Source organism: Aquarana catesbeiana, linkage group LG06, assembly GCF_042186555.1.
Source record: "Aquarana catesbeiana isolate 2022-GZ linkage group LG06, ASM4218655v1, whole genome shotgun sequence".
In the NCBI taxonomy this organism is placed as follows: domain Eukaryota; kingdom Metazoa; phylum Chordata; class Amphibia; order Anura; family Ranidae; genus Aquarana; species Aquarana catesbeiana.
In genome coordinates this window covers 346,735,118-346,753,671 of record NC_133329.1, presented here as the reverse complement: position 1 = coordinate 346,753,671, position 18,554 = coordinate 346,735,118, and the positions used below count along the sequence as shown (strand labels likewise).

General features: G+C 41.3%; 1 protein-coding gene and 1 long non-coding RNA gene across 3 annotated transcripts in view; one reads left to right on the top strand and one right to left on the bottom strand.

The window, feature by feature from the left end:
* CERS6 (ceramide synthase 6) overlaps positions 1 to 18,554 on the bottom strand; it is a 344,416-nt gene that overhangs the window by 10,162 nt on the left and 315,700 nt on the right. Inside the window, exons 9-10 of one of the 2 annotated variants that reach the window (XM_073633994.1) lie at positions 11,686 to 11,842; positions 3,214 to 3,237 (exon numbers count right to left, since the gene is read on the bottom strand). In XM_073633994.1, coding sequence (XP_073490095.1) covers positions 3,214 to 3,237; positions 11,686 to 11,842 — 181 coding nt within the window. The remainder of the gene's footprint in view (positions 1 to 3,213; positions 3,238 to 11,685; positions 11,843 to 18,554) is intronic. The other variant, XM_073633995.1, reaches the window with a different exon arrangement.
* LOC141147029 (uncharacterized) overlaps positions 13,759 to 18,554 on the top strand; it is a 47,684-nt gene continuing 42,888 nt past the window's right edge. The window contains exons 1-2 of the long non-coding RNA XR_012245006.1: positions 13,759 to 13,917; positions 14,014 to 14,060. This is a non-coding gene — a long non-coding RNA (uncharacterized lncRNA). The remainder of the gene's footprint in view (positions 13,918 to 14,013; positions 14,061 to 18,554) is intronic.

Below are 18,554 nucleotides of genomic sequence, written 5' to 3'. Positions count from 1 at the left end.
AAAGTAATGGGAGCTACCTAGGGATTGTACTATACTTTATGAAATTAGCATTTGATTTCTTTACCGTTACAAAGCGTGCAAAGGGTGGGACGGTGCTCATAGAGAAATCAGTTCACTCTGCCATTTATCCCATTTTCTTTGACACATTGCTAGCAGATTATTTCAAACACTTTACATCTGTGTAATACCTTTGTAAGTTGAAATATGTTGACTGTCACACTACGTTGGTCTGACAGTACAACTGTTGTAGTCTTTACGAAACAAATACAGTAAAACATAATTCTTGTTTAAGTATTTCTGTGTGAAGTGTGGTTTCCCTTTGTATCTACACCAGAAGCTGGAGTTTAAAGGTAAAGACAACAAAGGTATATTATATCGTATATTGTGGAATTGTCTCTAGGTTTTTACCGCACACTACATTACACCACAGCTGTGTCAAGGGGACTGAGAGAAATCAAGGGGCTATAGAAGAAGAGTACAGGCCCAATTAAAATAACAGCAGCTCCTTCAGGGGTCAGTGCTACACTTGGTCTACCAGTACACTTCCCTTTAAACTCCCTGGCGGTATGATTATTTCAGATTTTTGATGCTCAAAGCAGTACAATTCTTTTGCATAGAAATTTGGCGTTTTATAGTGTAGGTCTGTAATTCTTAGGAATAACATACTTAAATCTGTCCAAACAAGAGTCTAGTAGACATCCCGGGTATGATAAAGTTTGAAACACTAAATCATAAATTATAATAAATAACTATAAATAATTATAACAAATAATAATATAATAATAATAAAACATATTCAATAATGTAATCAAATCAAAAACACTGAAATGTGCTCAGTTACAGATTTGTCGCTGTCATTACTTTCAGTGTCTGATGATGAATTTCCCCACAAATCACTATCGCTCAATTCTGCAAGTGATTCTAATTTATTATCGCTGTTTTCTAGCTGGTCTGAAACCGCTTTTGATGTAAAGGGATGGTTTTGGTTTCTATGGACAATCTCCAGTTTCCAGGCAGAAAGAATAGTACAGTATATATAATATAAAACTGTATGCAGTGCACTGGAAAAACCACTAAGGACAAAAGCGATGTGAAATGATTTCATACTGTAATGTAATCAGTAAGTTTACAGTGTACTGTATGTATTGTGTGTGTTTCACTTTTTGAATTTGGCGCTGTGCTTCGTCTTCGTGCATCGCGACACTCGCAGGGAACGGAGCTCGGCTCTGTGATGAATCAAGTGGAGACACAACCGCTGCACACTGCGGGGAGACATCGCAGGATCCTGGGGACAAGGTAAGTAACTTTGCCAGGATCCTGCGATGCGATCCCAAGTGTGGCTCGGGGTTATCGTTTTCGGTACTGAAAATCCAGCCTGAGCCACACTCGGAATACCGTCAGGGAGGTAAACAACCTTCCCATTTGATTTATACTTGGTCCAGATTTTGGACACAGCTGACTGGGAACAACCAACATCTTTTGCAACATTCCGTGATCATTTATCTTCTTGAAGAAGTGGTCTAGTGGGTAGCACTCTCACCTAGCAGTAAGAAGGGTCGCTGGTTCGAATCCCAACCATGACACTACCTGCCTGGAGTTTGCATGTTCTCCCTGTGCCTGCGTGGGTTTCCTCCGGGTACTCCGGTTTCCTCCCACACTCCAATAGACATGCTGGTAGGTTAATTGGATCCTGTCTAAATTGTCCCCAGTATGTATGAATGTGAGTTAGGGACCTTAGATTGTAAGCTCCTTGAGGGTAGGGACTGATGTGAATGTACAATGAATATGTAAAGCGCTGCGTAAATTGACGGCGCTATATAAGTACCTGAAATAAATAAAATAAAAATAAATAAGTTTTATAATCCTCTCCTTTGTTTCAACTGAGATCTCTCGTGTTGGACCCTGATTCAGGTTGGTGCAACAGCTCACCAAGGTATGCAAGCACTCTTTTTTACTGCAGACTAATTAGCAGATGTAATCTGATGCAGATGTTTGTTTTAGAACTGCGGAGTACATGGTGATTCCATAATATTTTCCTCAGAATTGAGTGATTTCATTTTTTTTTCTGTTTGACCTGCAAAAATCAGTTGTAATTGACTACTGTTTTGTTTCTTTTTTTTCTTTTTATGAGTATTTCTTAAAGCCAGAAGGTTGGAATGAAAATAGTTTTAACCTCCCTGGCGGTATGATTATTTCGGATTTTAGGTGCTGAAAGCGGTACAATTATTTTGCATGGAAATTTGGCGTTTTATATTGTAGGTCTGTAAATCTTAACAATAACACACTTAAATCTGTCCAAACCAGAGTCTAGTAGATATCCCGGGTATGATAAAGTTTGAAACACAAAAACATAAATTATAATATAATAAATAAAAATAAATAATTAAAAAATTTTTTAAAAAATAGTAATAAAATACATTTCCCCACGATTCACTATCGCTCAATTCTGCAAGTGTTCTAATTTACTATCGCTGTTTTCTAGCTGGTCTAAAGCCACTTTTGACGTAAAGGGACACTTTTTGGTTGCTATGGACAATCTCCAGTTTCCAGGCAGAAAGAACAGTGTATATCATGTAAAACTGCATGCAGGGCATGGGCCAAAGCACTAGGGACAAAAGGGATGTGAAATCATTTCATACAGTACTGTAATCTGTAAGATTACAGTACTGTATGTGTTATGATTTTTACTTTTTTTTTAATTTGCCGCCAGGCTCCGCCCCCGTGCGTCGCGCCGCTCGCAGGGAACGGAGCCTGGCACGGAGAGGCTTCGGAGGAGGACGGAGCCCTCGGACACTGCGGGTGACATCGCAGGATCCCGGGGACAAGGTAAGTAACGCCTCCCCAGGATCCTGCAATGCGATCCCGAGTGTGGCTCGGGGTTACCGCTAATGGTACTGAATTTTAACCCCGAGCCACACTCGGGAAAACCGCCAGGGAGGCTACGGCATGTCTGTGATTATTTTTTTCTCTATACAATTAAACAATTGAATGAACATTTTCCAAGAGTGGTGATTCAATACTTTTAGCCAGGGGTTGTAGAGGAAGGGCATTATTCAACTTGGTCAAAACTGCACAGTTTATTTTTATCTAAAAAATGCCCCTTATCTGCATAGGCAAATTTTGTTAAAGGTGAACTATCCCTTTAATGAAAATTGTTCATGCAACAAACACCTAAGCTTTAAAATGATTTGACTTTCTGTAACTGAAACTTACATGCAAAGGATTCCACTTTCCAGTCTTCAGCGAGAGCAGAATGAAAAGAGCATAAATTGTCAAAACACGTGAAAGCAGATATGTAAATAGAGATTCTCAAGAGTAGCGTGCACAAATCAGCCACAAAAAAAAAAAAAAAAACATACGGCAATAAAGCAACATAATTAAAAGATACTTGAAAATTGTGAGTCATATGTAAACAACTTCACCAAGTAAATGATCCCTTCATTACATGAATTAAACAAGGCCCTTATGATTTATCAGTATAATTAAAGCAAAACTGAATCTTTATGTAACAGGGATTCATGAAGAAAGCTTGTGAATAAAACATAATGGGAAGAGAATGATACAGAAGGCCTAGCTTAACAGGAAGGGCAGATGCACTTTTAAAAAACACATTAAGTTCTTTTAACAGAAGAGTAAATCAATAATATAATTCATGGATACCAAACAATTTTGCCATTATTACCTATTACCCCTCCGCCTTTATTTCCCTGTGTCTTTAAAGCAGCCATTACAGGCCCAGGTCAGTATAAGCATTGCAGGTTACATTTAGTCACTCTGCATCTGAAACTACAAACTTGTTTGTTTCAATTGTTGTGGAAATTTTATTATGTGTGTTTTATAGATTGTCATCTGTCTCCCTGTGTCTGATTTAACCAAGGAGCGCTCTAGCAGAGCACACTTGGGTTGAATCAGGACCAGCGGTAAAACCGTCAGTATGAAAACCTTTTCATGAGCTTGTAGATGTGTTCTCTGTGTGCGTTTGCCGGTTTGTAAGTAGCAAGCGCAATGCGCTGGGCTTCTTGCCTTTAAATGTCTATGCACATTAGAGAAGCGAAGTCCACATAATGAGAGAAACATATTATATCTCTGTTGTGACTACGCTATTTCTTTTGGATACATATCTGCTTTAATAAGAGGATATTGAGATCTGCCTTGTTAATATACTCATACCGTATATATTGACAACAGCAGTAGCAATGTCCCTGCAGATCTTCACAAGCCTGTAAGAACAAGTAGAATGATCTTACTAGATACTGGTTACTCTGAGCAATTTTGAGTGGGCTCCATGCTGACCAAGATGGTGGATGTGCATGCATGTGGCTGGGCGGAGGGCAGTGTACAGTGGGGCAAAAAAGTATTTAGTCAGCCACCAATTGTGCAAGTTCTCCCACTTAAAAAGATGAGAGAGGCCTGTAATTGTCATCATAGGTATATCTCAACTATGAGAGACAAAATGTGGAAACAAATCCAGACAATCACATTGTCTGATTTTTGAAAGAATTTATTTGCAAATTATGGTGGAAAATAATTATTTGGTCACCTACAAACAAGCAAGATTTCTGGCTCTCACAGACCTTTATCTTCTTCTTTAAGAGGCTCCTCTGTCCTCCACTCATTACCTGTATTAATGGCACCTGTTTGAACTTGTTATCAGTATAAAAGACACCTGTCCACAACCTCAAACAGTCACACTCCAAACTCCACTATGGTGAAGACCAAAGAGCTGTCGAAGGACACCAGAAACAAAATTGTAGACCTGCACCAGGCTGGGAAGACTGAATCTGCAATAGGCAAGCAGCTTGGTGTGAGGAAATCAACTGTGGGAGCAATAATTAGAAAATGGAAAACATACAAGACCACTGATATTCTCCCTCGATCTGAGGCACCACGCAAGATCTCACCCCGTGGGGTCAAAATTATCACGAGAATGGTGAGCAAAAATCCCAGAACCACACGGGGGGACCTAGTGAATGACCTGCAGAGAGCTGGGACCAACGTAACAAAGGCTACCATCAGTAACACACTATGCCGCCAAGGACTCAGATCCTGCAGTTCCAGACGTGTCCCCCTGCTTAAGCCAGTACATGTCCAGGCCCGTCTGAAGTTTGCTAGAGAGCATTTGGATGATCCAGAAGAGGATTGGGAGAATGTCATATGGTCAGAGTAAACCAAAGTAGAACTGTTTGGTAGAAACACAACTCGTCGTGTTTGGAGGAGAAAGAATGCTGAGTTGCAACCAAAGAACACCATACCTACTGTGAAACATGGGGGTGGCAACATCATGCTTTGGGGCTGTTTCTCTGCAAAGGGAACAGGACGACTGATCCGTGTACATGAAAGAATGAATGGGGCCATGTATCATGAGATTTTGAGTGCAAACCTCCTCCCATCAGCAAGGGCATTGAAGATGAAACATGGCTTGGTCTTTCAGCATGACAATGATCCCAAACACACCACCCAGGCAACAAAGGAGTGGCTTCGTAAAAAGCATTTCAAGGTCCTGGAGTGTCCTAGCCAGTCTCCAGATCTCAACCTAATAGAAAACCTTTGGAGGGAGTTGAAAGTCCGTGTTGCTCAGCGACAACCCCAAAACATCACTGCTCTAGAGGAGATCTGCATGGAGGAATGGGCCAACATACCAGCAACAGTGTGTGACAACCTTGTGAAGACTTACAGAAAACGTTTGACCTCTGTCCTTGCCAACAAAGGATATATAACAAAGTATTGAGATGAACTTTTGATATTGACCAAATACTTATTTTCCACCATAATTTGCAAATACATTCTTTCAAAAACCAGACAATGTGATTGTCTGGATTTGTTTCCACATTTTGTCTCTCATAGTTGAGGTATACCTATGATGACAATTACAGGCCTCTCTCATCTTTTTAAGTGGGAGAACTTGCACAATTGGTGGCTGACTAAATACTTTTTTGCCCCACTGTACATGCCTCAAGTGGATGAGACATGTGCGTTTCTCCCTCCCACTCCTGTGGATGCCCTCCCCTTTAGTGTGGTCATTTCCTGTGTGGTCATTTTTATGTGTGGTCATTTCCTGTGTGGTCATTTTGCGTGGAGGAAGTGATTGGCTGTTGGTGCCATGACTTCCTGTTTGTCGTTTCTTTTTGTTGTCCATAAATAAAAACCAAGTGGGTTTGCTCGGGGGAGGGAGTCAAGCGATGGAGCTAAGAACATGAGGACGGTGACTATGTCTGTTTACTTGGGGAAATGTGGGAGACACGGGTTTAATAAGATGCATTATACGGCTGAAAGGGCGCTTAATATCGCAGGAGACGGATCGTTAGTACCGAGCTTTCGAGAGCCGATCAGGGCAGTTCATCCGATATTATTCTATCGGACATGCACAAATTTTTTTTCTGTACGATGTCAGATTGTACGATTTTCGTTTAACCAGTACAGCTATCGTTTGAAAATGCAATACGAATGCATTACAACACATGACATCACTTCCAAATTTTTTTTGTGCCGTGCGGGAATTTTCGTGACTTTAGTAAACTCATCAGATTTGATCCGAGATTTCATTTCATCAGTTCAGTCACATCAAAACGGATGAAAAATTCATCCGTTTCTAATCCATTTCGCATCAGTTTTTTTACATTCATTACCATGCAAAAACGGATGAAAAATAGACTGCTGGGCAGTTTACATCTGTTTTTCGTCTAATCAGATGGATGAAAAACAGACAAACGGTCCAAATGTGTGAAAGGGGCCCTAGGAGCTATAACAGCTTCAGTTCGTCTGGGAAGGCTGTCCACAATGTTTAGGAGTGGGTCTATGGAGATGTTTGACCATTCTTCCAGAAGCGCATTTGTGAGGTTGGGCACTGATGTGGATGAGAAGGCCTGGCTCGCAGTCTCTGCTCTAATTCATCCCTAAGGTGTTCTATCGGGTTGAGGTCAGGTCAGGTGCAGGCCAGTCAAGTTCTTCCACCCCAAACTCACTCATTCATGTCTTTATGGACCTTGCTTTGTGTACTGGTACAAATCATTTGGTGGAAGGGGGATTATGGTGTGGGGTTGCTTTTCAGGGGTTGGGCTTGGCCCCTTAGTTCCAGTGAAGAGAACTCTTAAGGTATCAGCATACCAAGACGTTTTGGACAATTTCATGCTCCCAACTTTGGGGGAACTGTTTGGGGATGACCCCTTCCTGTTCCAACATGACTGCACACCAGTGCACAAAGCAAGGTCTATAAAGACATGGATGAGCAAGTTTGTGGAGTAACTTGACTGGCCTGCACAGAGTCCTAACCCCAACCCGATAGAACACCTTTGGGATGAATTAGAGTGGAGACTGCGAGCCAGGCCTTCTCGTCCAACATCAGTGCCTGACATCACATATGTGCTTCTGGAAGAATGGCCAAACATTCCCATAGACACACTCCTAAACCTTGTGGACAGCCTTCCTAGAACAGTTGAAGCTGTTATAGCTACAAAGGGTGGGCCAAATCAATATTGAACCCTACGGACTAAGACTGGGAGGCCAATAAAGTTCATGTGCGTGTAAAGGCAGGCGTCCTAATACTTTTGGTAATATAGTGTATATTCAAGCTATTTGGGTGTGAGTATTAGTATACTATGGACCACATACTTCTGTCACAGGTCACATTATTTTTATGAATGCTAATACACTCATTCAATGCAATAATGTTAATTTAATTATTCTCACACATAGTACCAGTATCTGCTCTGGGTGTTATTTTGGACTACTATATGGATCTGTATTCTATTAGCCCTCGGTCTGCCCCCTATTTGCCCCCTTTGGTTTCTGTGGGTCATACTGCCACAGCTCCCAGGGCAGACGTCCCCGAGGACCTTTGATCCCCAGTGCTACTATGTTTAACTTGGAGCTGTTTTGTAAGTAGTAAGGCTCTTTGATTTGACTGGGGAACCATCTGTTTTATTATGTAGTACCATCATTTCGTTAATCATTTTATTTTTTCTAGATATGTACCTTGCATCTCCTCCAGAGGAAGTGGACTGAGATCCACGAAACGTGTCGAGTTCTTGGATGCAATGCATTATACAATCATGTACCAATATTTGGACTGTATATTAAAAATAGTAATACAACTATGAATGGATTTATATTGTAATACTTCTTGTGTTATTATAATATATTACTACATATCAGCTCAATATTGTTTTTAATCTGATGTTACTATGATGAGATCTGTATATATGGAATAATAAATTTGCAATCATGTGTATTAATCATGTATGTGATGCGCCTAATTTAAAGTCCCAGGTATAATGTTTGAATTGTGGATATTAGATAACAGTTGCCCGTCTCACTGTTACATGTTACTGTTGCACATCTAAAGGGATATCCATAAAACAGTAAAAACATGACAGGAGTCCTATTCTTTCTCCATACTATCCAAAACTAGAAAAAACATATTTTGTTTGCTTTTCATACATGGTAATTAACCAGTTCTACACAGTGACACTATAGTGCAAGGGTCATTTCAGCCAACAATCTGTTTTTGGTAGTAAGTATTCATTTCATGATTTCAAGAGCTCATGTGTCTTACTTTTGTTTTATTCCTACTTGCACACCATTAACGTTATTTACTAAAGGCAAATAGACTGTGCACTTTACAAGTGCAGTTGCTCTAGAGTTTAGTAAATGAGGTGACGCTTCACTTTGCAAAGAATACCCAATAACTTGCAAGGAAAAACAAAACAAAACAAAAAAAAACAGCATTTTTGCTTGAACATGATTGGATGATGGAAGTCAGCAGAGCTTCACCTCATTTACTAAGCTCTGGAGCAACTGCACTTGCAGAGTGCACAGTCTATTTGCGTTTAGTAAATCAACTCAATTACTGTATTTAACGGCTTGCTGACCACCCTACAACACTTTTACTGCTACAGGGTGGCAGCTCTATGCAGGATCACATATATATATATATATATACACACATACATACATATATATATACATATATATATATACATACACGTGATCTTGAACTTCCACCTGCAAGGGGTGCACGTGCCACTGGCGAGCCACCTCTGCTGTGATAATTCACAGAAGAAGCCGATCTGCTGGTGCCGAGCACTCAATGTCCTCCGGCACCCACCGATCATTGGTAACCTACACAGAACCAGGAGGCAGATCGCCGTTCTGACATGGGGGGAGAGATGGATTCTGTGTTCCTGCAAAGAAGGGACTCAAATCCATCTCTTACCCTAGTAAAAGCAGCACACATAGTAAACACAAACACTGGCTAGGCACACAGTTGATCGCCCTAGATGTTTAACCCCTTTTCAGCCATTCATTAGTACAGTGACAGTACATATTTTTAGCATCGATCACTGTATTAGTGTCACTGGTTCCCACAAAGTGTCAAAAGTGTCAGTGTCAGATTGTCCCGATATAAGTCGCTGATCGCCGCTATTATTAGTATAAAAAAATGTTTTAAAAAATTCCATAAATATATCCCATAGTTTGTAGACGCTATAACGTTTGCATAACCCAATCAATATATGTTTATTGGGATTTTGTTTTTTTACTAAAGTCATGTAGCAGAATACGTGTTATTATTATTAATAAATTTGATTTATTTTTAGTGGATGTGTTTTATAGCAGAAAGTAAAAAATATTGTTTTTTTTTTTTTTTTCAAAATTGACGTTTTTTTTTGTTGCTTATAGCGCAAAATATAAAAAATGCAGTGGAGATCAAATACCATCAAAAGAAAGCTCTATTTATGTGGGAAAAAAAGGACATACATTTTATTTGGGTACAGTGTCGCACGAAAATTGTCAGTTAAAGTAACACAGTGCTGTATCACAAAAAATTGCCTGGTCATGAAGGGGGTAAAAACCAAGAAGTATGCATCTTCTGAAAACAGGGGCAGAGCTACTGGCTGCAGTTTTCTAAACCACAACACACAGAAAGGTATGCATGGAATGCATTTAATGCAATGCTATGGACCTCTTGTTCTATCTCTAGAGTGGTGGATGAAGCAAACCTCATCAGTGGTAGTGGGGTTCAAACCTAACCAACAGAGTTAAGCCCACACAATAAACCAAAGGGCTTTATGCCTTGACAATTAAAATTGGTTTTATACTGAACTGGCTTCGGTAAACTAAATTCCGACTGGCTACTTACTATGGGTAACTGATCTCTGCTATCAACACTACTCTTTGCATTGCTTTACTCATGGTGTATCTAAGCCCAAAAACATTTTTTTTTTAATATACCGTGTTTCCCCGAAAGTAAAGGGCCGTACACACGATCGGACTTTTTGACAACAAACATGCAAATGAGCTGTTTTGGAGCAACATCCGACCGTGTGTACGATCCATCGCACAAACTTTTTCAGTTTCCATCGGACTTTTGTTGGCTGTGCGAATGGACAAACTTTCCGGCAACAAAAGTCCGATGGAGCAAAGTCCGATCGTGTGTACACAAAGGCATCAGACTTTTGTACAAACTACAGTATGCAGCCGCGAGAATGTTTCCAGCGCGATCCGTTCTCGGCGGCAGGGTACTGTACATCTCGCGCTAGCTGCAATAGGAAAAACACATTTTCCTACTGCGGCGGGCGCGAGAGGGAATTTGCCCCCCCCCCCCCCAAAGCACAGAGGGGTAGAAGAATTGCTCTCCTCTTCTGCCAGCTGTCATTGGGGGATCTCGGGCCCCTCCCCCCCTGCAGTGCTTGTGCCAGGGAAGACCGATCAGACGGGTCACGGAAGTGCCGAGCGGCACTGTGGGAAGGTATGTGACACGGTTGGATTGCAGAAACACATACCCTTGGCATTATATTCTGCCGTGGTGGCGGGGATTCTGGCAGTTTGCAAGCACTTTTACGCTGTTCACACTTGGGATCAAATTGCAAGCCCTACCCCGAAAATAAGCCCTACTGTGTTTTTGGTTGCAAAAATGAATATAAGACCCGGGCTTATTTTCAGGGAAACACGGTATTGCTGCTTATCAATCTTTATGTGAGGTAACTGGATTTTTTTTTTTTTTTTTTTTTTTTTAGGCATGTTGCCTTCATTTTCACCTGCTAATCCTTGTAATAAAAGACTTGCTTTCACTGGGTGGCTACACTCACTCCTCCATTGTATCTATGGAGGGAGCTATGGCTGTCACCCAGGCTGGACTTCAAACATGTCTGCCTTTGTTCATCTCCTTTACATTAGGGTTGATGGGATTAATAGTTTACCAAAAAAAGGATAATTTCACAGGAAAATAATTTCTTAGCCTGAAAATAAAAAGAAAACTAATCCAGTCACCACATGTCAGGACTGGTAAGCCTCAAATTATTACTAATTTGTTTTTGGGTTTAGTTCTAATTTAATAATTCCAAACATTTTACTTTTCAATTTCTACTGAGAAGAAAAGAGGAAAAACTATTATTCCCACCTATATTTTTGTTATTTCTGTTATTTTGTATTATATAGTAAAAATCTGTTGAAAGAATGGGTCAAAAAAGAAAAGGTCTGTGTGTGTTTCAGCCGGGAAGGAAAAGAATATACTATTGTAAAAATGAAATTATTGATTTTCAGAAGTCAGGGTTTTGAATAGATCTATTATTGTGAGTTACATTGCGTTTTGCTTGGAAGGGTTATCAAAGCTCAGGAACATTCTCAAACAGTACTCCATGTTCAAAGCCTGATGGCTATAACAATAGGGATGGAGAGCACAAACCTCACCTTGCCTTTTGAGATTGCTTTGCAGGTGATCTTGATTATTAGGTAAGACCAGAATAGATGCAAAGACTGCAGGACTAGAAGCAGAAGATTAAAAACCCACCAGGAGGGATATGGACCCACAATTTCCCAGCTTTCAAACAACGTGGTGTTTAATATCCTGCAATACAAACATCAGATATTAAACAACAGTGTTATCATTATTATTATAGTCACATATACAATGCATCAATGGATTACTAGTGAATCTTCAATGAATGTGAACACTGCATAAGGATAAAAAGACAAAAAAAGTAATTGGTGTTATTGAAGATATAAATGAATGACTTTACTACACTAACTGCACACAAGTACAAAGGAGAACAAATGAAAGGGAAGTTATACAAATATATAATAAAAAGCAGCCAATCAATAACAAGAAAGGCCTCTTGCATTTAAAGTGTTACTAAACCCACAACAGTAAAATCAGTCTGTAGATGCAGTAAAGCATGCTTTTTATCAGTGGTGGCTGGTGGGTTTTCTTTTTTTTGCGGCAAACAACGCCCCCCACCCGGGCTGCCGGTGGGGTGGCACTAACACCCCCAGAAACCCCCCCACCCGCTGTCCGGTCAGTCCTTACCGTTCGGTGTGCCACTACTTATATTGGCATGGGGCGGGGTCACCGTATGACGTCATCTGGAGGCCCCAGCCCTTATGGTGTCACTGCCCAGGGCATGATGGGCGGTGACGTCATAAGAGGCGTGCCTCCGGTGACTACACCCTATAAGTAGTGGCACACCGCGCATCCGGCATTAGAGCAGGAGAGAGCGTCAAGTCAACATCGGAAGAAGAACAGAGGGAGAAGACAGCGGAGAAGACCAGGCAAAAGAGCGAGCAAAAGAGCAAGAAGATAGCGGAGGAGACCCGGCAGAAGACAGAGGACAGATGGAGAAGAACCTGAGAGAGAGCGGAGAAGAACCGGACAGAGGAAAAGAACTGGCAGAGGCAGAAGACCTCAGCGGAGGACACAGAAGAGCCGGAGAGGGAAGAAGAGATCGGAAGAGACGCAGGAGCTGCCTTAATAAATTACTCTAAAAACATGTGTAATGTGTTTTATTTTTGACACTTTTTTTCAGTTTTTCAGTTGAATGGGTAGGGGTACAATGTCTTGTTAAAGGGGGCTTCCAGATTCCGAAAAGCCCCCTGCCTCAGACCCCCAAAACCAATGGCTAGGGTTGTCAGGAAGAGGCCCTTGTTCTCATCAACATGGGGACAAGGTGCTTTGGGGCAGGACCCCCCTGCCCCAAAGCACCCACCCCCCCATGTTGAGGGCATGCGGCCTGGTACAGTTCAGGACGGGGGGCACTCGCTCGTCCCCACCCCCTCTCCTGACCTGCTGGGTTGTGTGCTCGGATAAGGGTTTGGTATGGATTTTGGAGGGGGGGCTTTCACGCCGTTTTGTCGGCGTGGGGGGTTACCCTTAGAATCCATACCAGACCAAAGGGCCTGGTATGCTCTTGGAGGGGGAACCCATGCCGTTTTTTTGTTAAATTTAGCGTGGAGTGCCCCTTCAAGATCATCAAAGCACAAGTTGCGTGCCAAAGTCGGATCAGTTAAGACAGGGATCCGACCTTGATCCGATGGGCTGAATTAGGATCAAAGTCGGACCAAAGTAAAGCAGGGAGCATTTTCGAACCGACTTGTGTCGGACCAGTTAAGACGGCTCTCATAGGGAAACATTGATTTTCAAACGTCATGCAACATGAGCTCGGAGTCTTTTGTCGTACCAGTGTGAGCCGGGCCTAAAACCAGCTTCTCCTGACGGAAGACCTGTGAAGTGTTCTCTATTCATTTGATTGGGTATACTTTTATTCTGCAATGCACCCAGGCATTACCTTTGTATAGAGTGCAGTAATAATACACATACCTGTACCTACACAGCATATATAAATCTGTATCGTAATTACACACTTTCAAACATAAATTCATTAAGGCACAGGAGTGATGCAACGACATGACTGTGCCACCTAGTGGTGATAATAAACCCAGCAAATGTTCTCTAGAAGAAAATAGTCAGCTAGGGCGCGGGGGGGGGCTTGGGGCAAAGGCTTCACAAACCAGAATCCTCCATTTTTTGCTGATTAAAGGGCACATTCATACGCATGTAATATACACGGTGTATAGCATATACATGCCTTATTGGCAAAAGCATCCAGAATGAAAAAAAAAAAAATCTATCCTGAGTGGCCTTAAAAGGTAATAGGTACCTTATTAAGCGTGATCATTCTTTCTCTGAAAATGCTATTCGCCTGATAGTTGAACTAATCCACCTGCTTCAATATATTTCCCCAGCTACTAGCTCAGAACAATATGCGGATTGGACTTTACTGGTGGTGGAGGTAAGTAGATTAACTCTATATTTCTGCTATATTTACATCCTAATACAGAATATACACAGCATGGGTGAGTGCACCGCTGGATCATAGGACAGGTGAGTGGCTGTTTATTAACAGTCAGCAGATACAGTTTTTGTTGCTGCTGACTTTTAATAAACAAAAATATGGCTGGAACTCATTTACAACAGTAAATTATTTTATTGGTGGTATTTGACCACCACTGGGTTTTTTATTTTCAGCAATATAAAAAAAAACCCCACAAAGTTTGAAAAGAGAAAAAAAAACAATATTTTTTACTTTCTGCTATAATACATATCCAATAAAAAAATGTAAAAAATCAAATGTCTGCATATATTTGGGCTAACATTTATTTTGCTACATGTCTATGATAAACAAAAATCTCTTAAGTGTATATTGATTGGTTTGCATGAAAGTTTTAGCGCCTATAAACTGGAATTTTTTTTATACTACTAATGGCGGTGATCAGCGACTTATAGTGAGACTGCGATAGTGCAGCGGGCAGTCTAAAACTAACTGATACTGAGGGGGGGGACTGACTAACTGCCACTGACATCACCAGTGACACTAATGTGTGCTGCATTTTACTAAAGATTTCTTCGTTTCCTATCTCTGCTTTGCAAGGATGAGAAACACAGAGATGTTCCCTCTGTACAGAGCTCTGTGTTGATTGTCAACACAGAGCTCTGAGCTGTGATTGCACACAATGGATCAGCAGATCCAGGGTGTCAATCATTGGCCAGGACTTGCTGATAAGCTCCCGCTGTGTACAATCACAATGGGTGTCCAGGGGGGCGCATTTGAGTGCCCTAAACCCGGAAGCAGGCAGCCGGTCTGCAGTACATTACAGGCGGGTGGTCTGCAAGTGGTTAAAGTAAGTTGATAAATAACAAACTTACTGGCTGCATTACCCAGTGAAAATAAAGGAAAAAAGCCTACAAAAAGAAAACTGCAGCCACCACATCTTTGAATTGGTAAGCTATAATAAAATAAACAAATTGGGGGGTTTAATACTGCTTTAACCGCTTGCCAACCAGCCGCCGCAGTTTTACTGTAGCAGAATGGCGCGACTGCGCGAATCACCATCATGTTACGTTGCTTCATATTGTGGCCACTAGGGGCGCGCCCGCTGCTCGCCCCCGGAGCCGATGCGAGTGCCCAGTGGTCGCGATGACCGCCGGGCTCCTGCGATCGCTCGTGACATGGCAAGAACCGGGATCTCTGTGTGTAAACACAGAGGCCCCGGTTCTCTGAGGGGAGAAAAGACTGATCGTGTGTTCATACAAATCCGACAAAGTATGAACACCGATCTATCTCTTCCCCTAGCAAGTCCCATCCCCCTTCAGTTAGAACACGTAGCAGGGAACACAGTTAACCCCTTGATCGCCCCCTAGTGTCAACCCCTTCACTGCCAGTGACATTTACACAGTAATCAGTGCATTTTTATAGCACTGATCACTGCATAAATGCCAATGAAAGAAAGCTCTATATATGGGAAAAAAAGGACGTCAATTTTGTTTGGGTACAACGTCGCACGACCGCGCAATTGTCAGTTAAAACGACGCAGTGCCGAATCACAAAAAATGGCCTGGTCATTCAGCAGCCAAATCTTCCGGGGCTGAAGTGGTTAAACACACAACTGAAAGTGTTTTACAAGACGTTAATCCTGCCAGAAATCTTGTAAGCGAATAACTTCCTGTGCTGTTATCAGTGACATTGTTCTGTGATGACCACGCCCCATCTATGTTATAGACAATAGAAGAGGGAGGTGTTCTGTAGCCCTATCTTGTTTTGGATTCCTGGTCCAGAAAGGCCCCTTTCACACGGACGGACCGTTCAGGTCCGCCTGACAGTTTTCTAGGCGGACCTGAACGGACGCTCCATGCAGGTCTATGGAGCGACGGCTGTCAGCGGTGACGATGTCCGCTGACATCCGATCCAATCCGCTAAAATTAGACGTATGGCGATACATTTGCATCCGACCTGGCGGATAGGATGAGATCTGATGGAAACGGACATGCTGTCCGTTTTTGTCCGATCTTCCCATAGAAATCAGCGGTGCTCTGACAGGCCCCTCCCCGCTCAGTGAGCAGAGACGGACCTGTCATCCGCCGTCTCAGCAGAGATCCGCCTCGATTGAATGAGGCCAAAGGCAAGTGAGTTTTATCATTTTAGTAAGGGAAGTATGTTACTGGCAATTTTACCAGGGGAAAATAACGGAAGTAGAAAACTTGAAAAAAAATAAATGTAAATGTCTGCTAGCAATGTGTTAAAAAAGATGAGCTATCAGTGAAGGAAACAGACAAAAGCTGAGACTGAGGACATCTAGCAGCAGAAAAAAATACTGTTGGAGAAATTTCTGGATTGAAGGTGAATATTGCAGCAAAAGCTGGTCTTATTATATTATCTTTTAACCTCTTGCTGGCCGTATACTGTACATATATGATGGCAAGGCGGCTCTCCTGCGCAGGATCTCATACCTCGTATGTAATCCTGCACTTCCAGGTCTGGGGTGGACGTGCGTTCAGATACAGCAGGGGCTGATCTATGGGTACAGCGGACCCACCGATTGTTAGGCAGAGAGCAAGAACAGCAATCTGCTTATGTAAACAAGGCAGATTGCCGTTCTGTCAGTAGGTAAGGCTTTGATCCTGTGTTCCTGCTAAGCAGGAACATGGACCAATGCCTTCCTATAGTAAAAGCACCTCCCCCCACAGTGAAAAAACACATCGTTAGGCACAGTCAACCCTTTGATCGCCACTGATGTTAACCCGTCCCAGCCAGTGTCATTAGTACAAGGACAGTGCATATTTTTAGCACTGATCACTGCATTAGTGTCACTGGTCCCCAAAAAGTTAGTCAGTTAGCCTTCGATCGCCGCAATATTGCAGTCCCAGTATAAGTTCCTGATCGCCGCCATTACTAATAAAAAATAAATAAAATATATCCCATAGTTTGTATATGCAATAACTTTTGAGCAAACCGAACAATATACGCTTATTGGGATTTTTTTTTACTAAAAATATGTAGCAGAATACATATTAGCCTAAATTTATGATTTTATTGTATATGATTTATAGCAGAAAGTAAAAGATGTTGTTTTTTTTTTTTCAAAATTGACAGGCTTTTTTTGTTTAAATTTAATATAAAAACCGCAGAGGTGATCAAATACCACCAAAAGAAAGCTCTATTTGTGGGGAAAATAGGACATACATTTTATTTGGGTACAGTGCCGCACGACCACGCAATTATCAGTTAAAATAATGCAAAGCCATATCGCAAAAAATGGCCTGGTCATGAAGGGGGGTAAATCTTCCTGAGGTTAAGAGGTTACAGTTTTCATTTTTATCTTGTTATTTTGGCTGGAGTTGGCTGCTTTTTTAACATTTTTTTTCTTAAACCTCAAGTCTTGTCAGTAAGCCTCCCCTTAAACTGACCCTCACCACTCTCATGTTACGATAGCATGACTCTCTGTTCTATTGTACTGGAAGCCCAGGCCGATGTAGTGAGGCACCCCCATGGGCTCACAGATAGTACCACACCATTCAACCTAGAAGAGGACTGGCTGGTCCTTGCAGTGATGAGCGAACAGTGCCAGAGTGAAGCTGTATTGTAATAAAGCTGCTTTTTTTTTTTTTAAGCACATTGGGCAATGGATTTTTAATTTGGAGTTGATTGTATTATGTATGGAAGAGCCCTGGGGCCATCATTAAAAAAAATGTACTCTTTGAAATATATATATATATATATATATATATATATATATATATATATATATATGTATATATATATATATGTATATATATATATATACATATATATATATATATATATATGTTTCAAATTTTTTTTTTTTTTTTTTTTACAGAATTCTGAGTTTGAAAGTCAGAATTCTGAGATTGAGCCTGGGTTCACACTGAGCTGCGGGAATGAAGCCGTGTGAGTTCAGCGGAACACGTACAATTTCACTCCCGCATATCAGTTCCGATTTTGGCTGCAATTTTAGAGACATCTGTGTAGGTTTCTGCACAGATGTCAATGTAAATCGCAGCCCGAAATGGCAAAAAAGTAGTACAGAAACTATTTTTTTAAATCGGTGCGGTGCCGCAAATGCAGCGTCGCACCGATTAGGACGGTGCCATTGCCTATTTGACATACGATTTGACATGTCAAATTGCATGTCAAATTGTACTAATGTGAACCAGGGCTAAAAGTCAGAATTCTGAGTTTCAAAGTCAGAGTTTGAAAAAAAAAAATGTTTCAAAACTTTGAATTCTGTAAAAAAAAAATTTTTTCAAAATCAGAACTGACTTTCAAACTCAGAGTTCTGTGAAAAAAAAAAAAAAACTTTTACGATGACTGTAAAAATAATTTTTTTTTTTCAAAACTCAGAACTCTGTATAAAAAAAATGATGATGGCCCCAGGGCTCTTCCATAATTATGTGGCCAGTCTAGATCTAAATGGTGCTTAGCTGATTT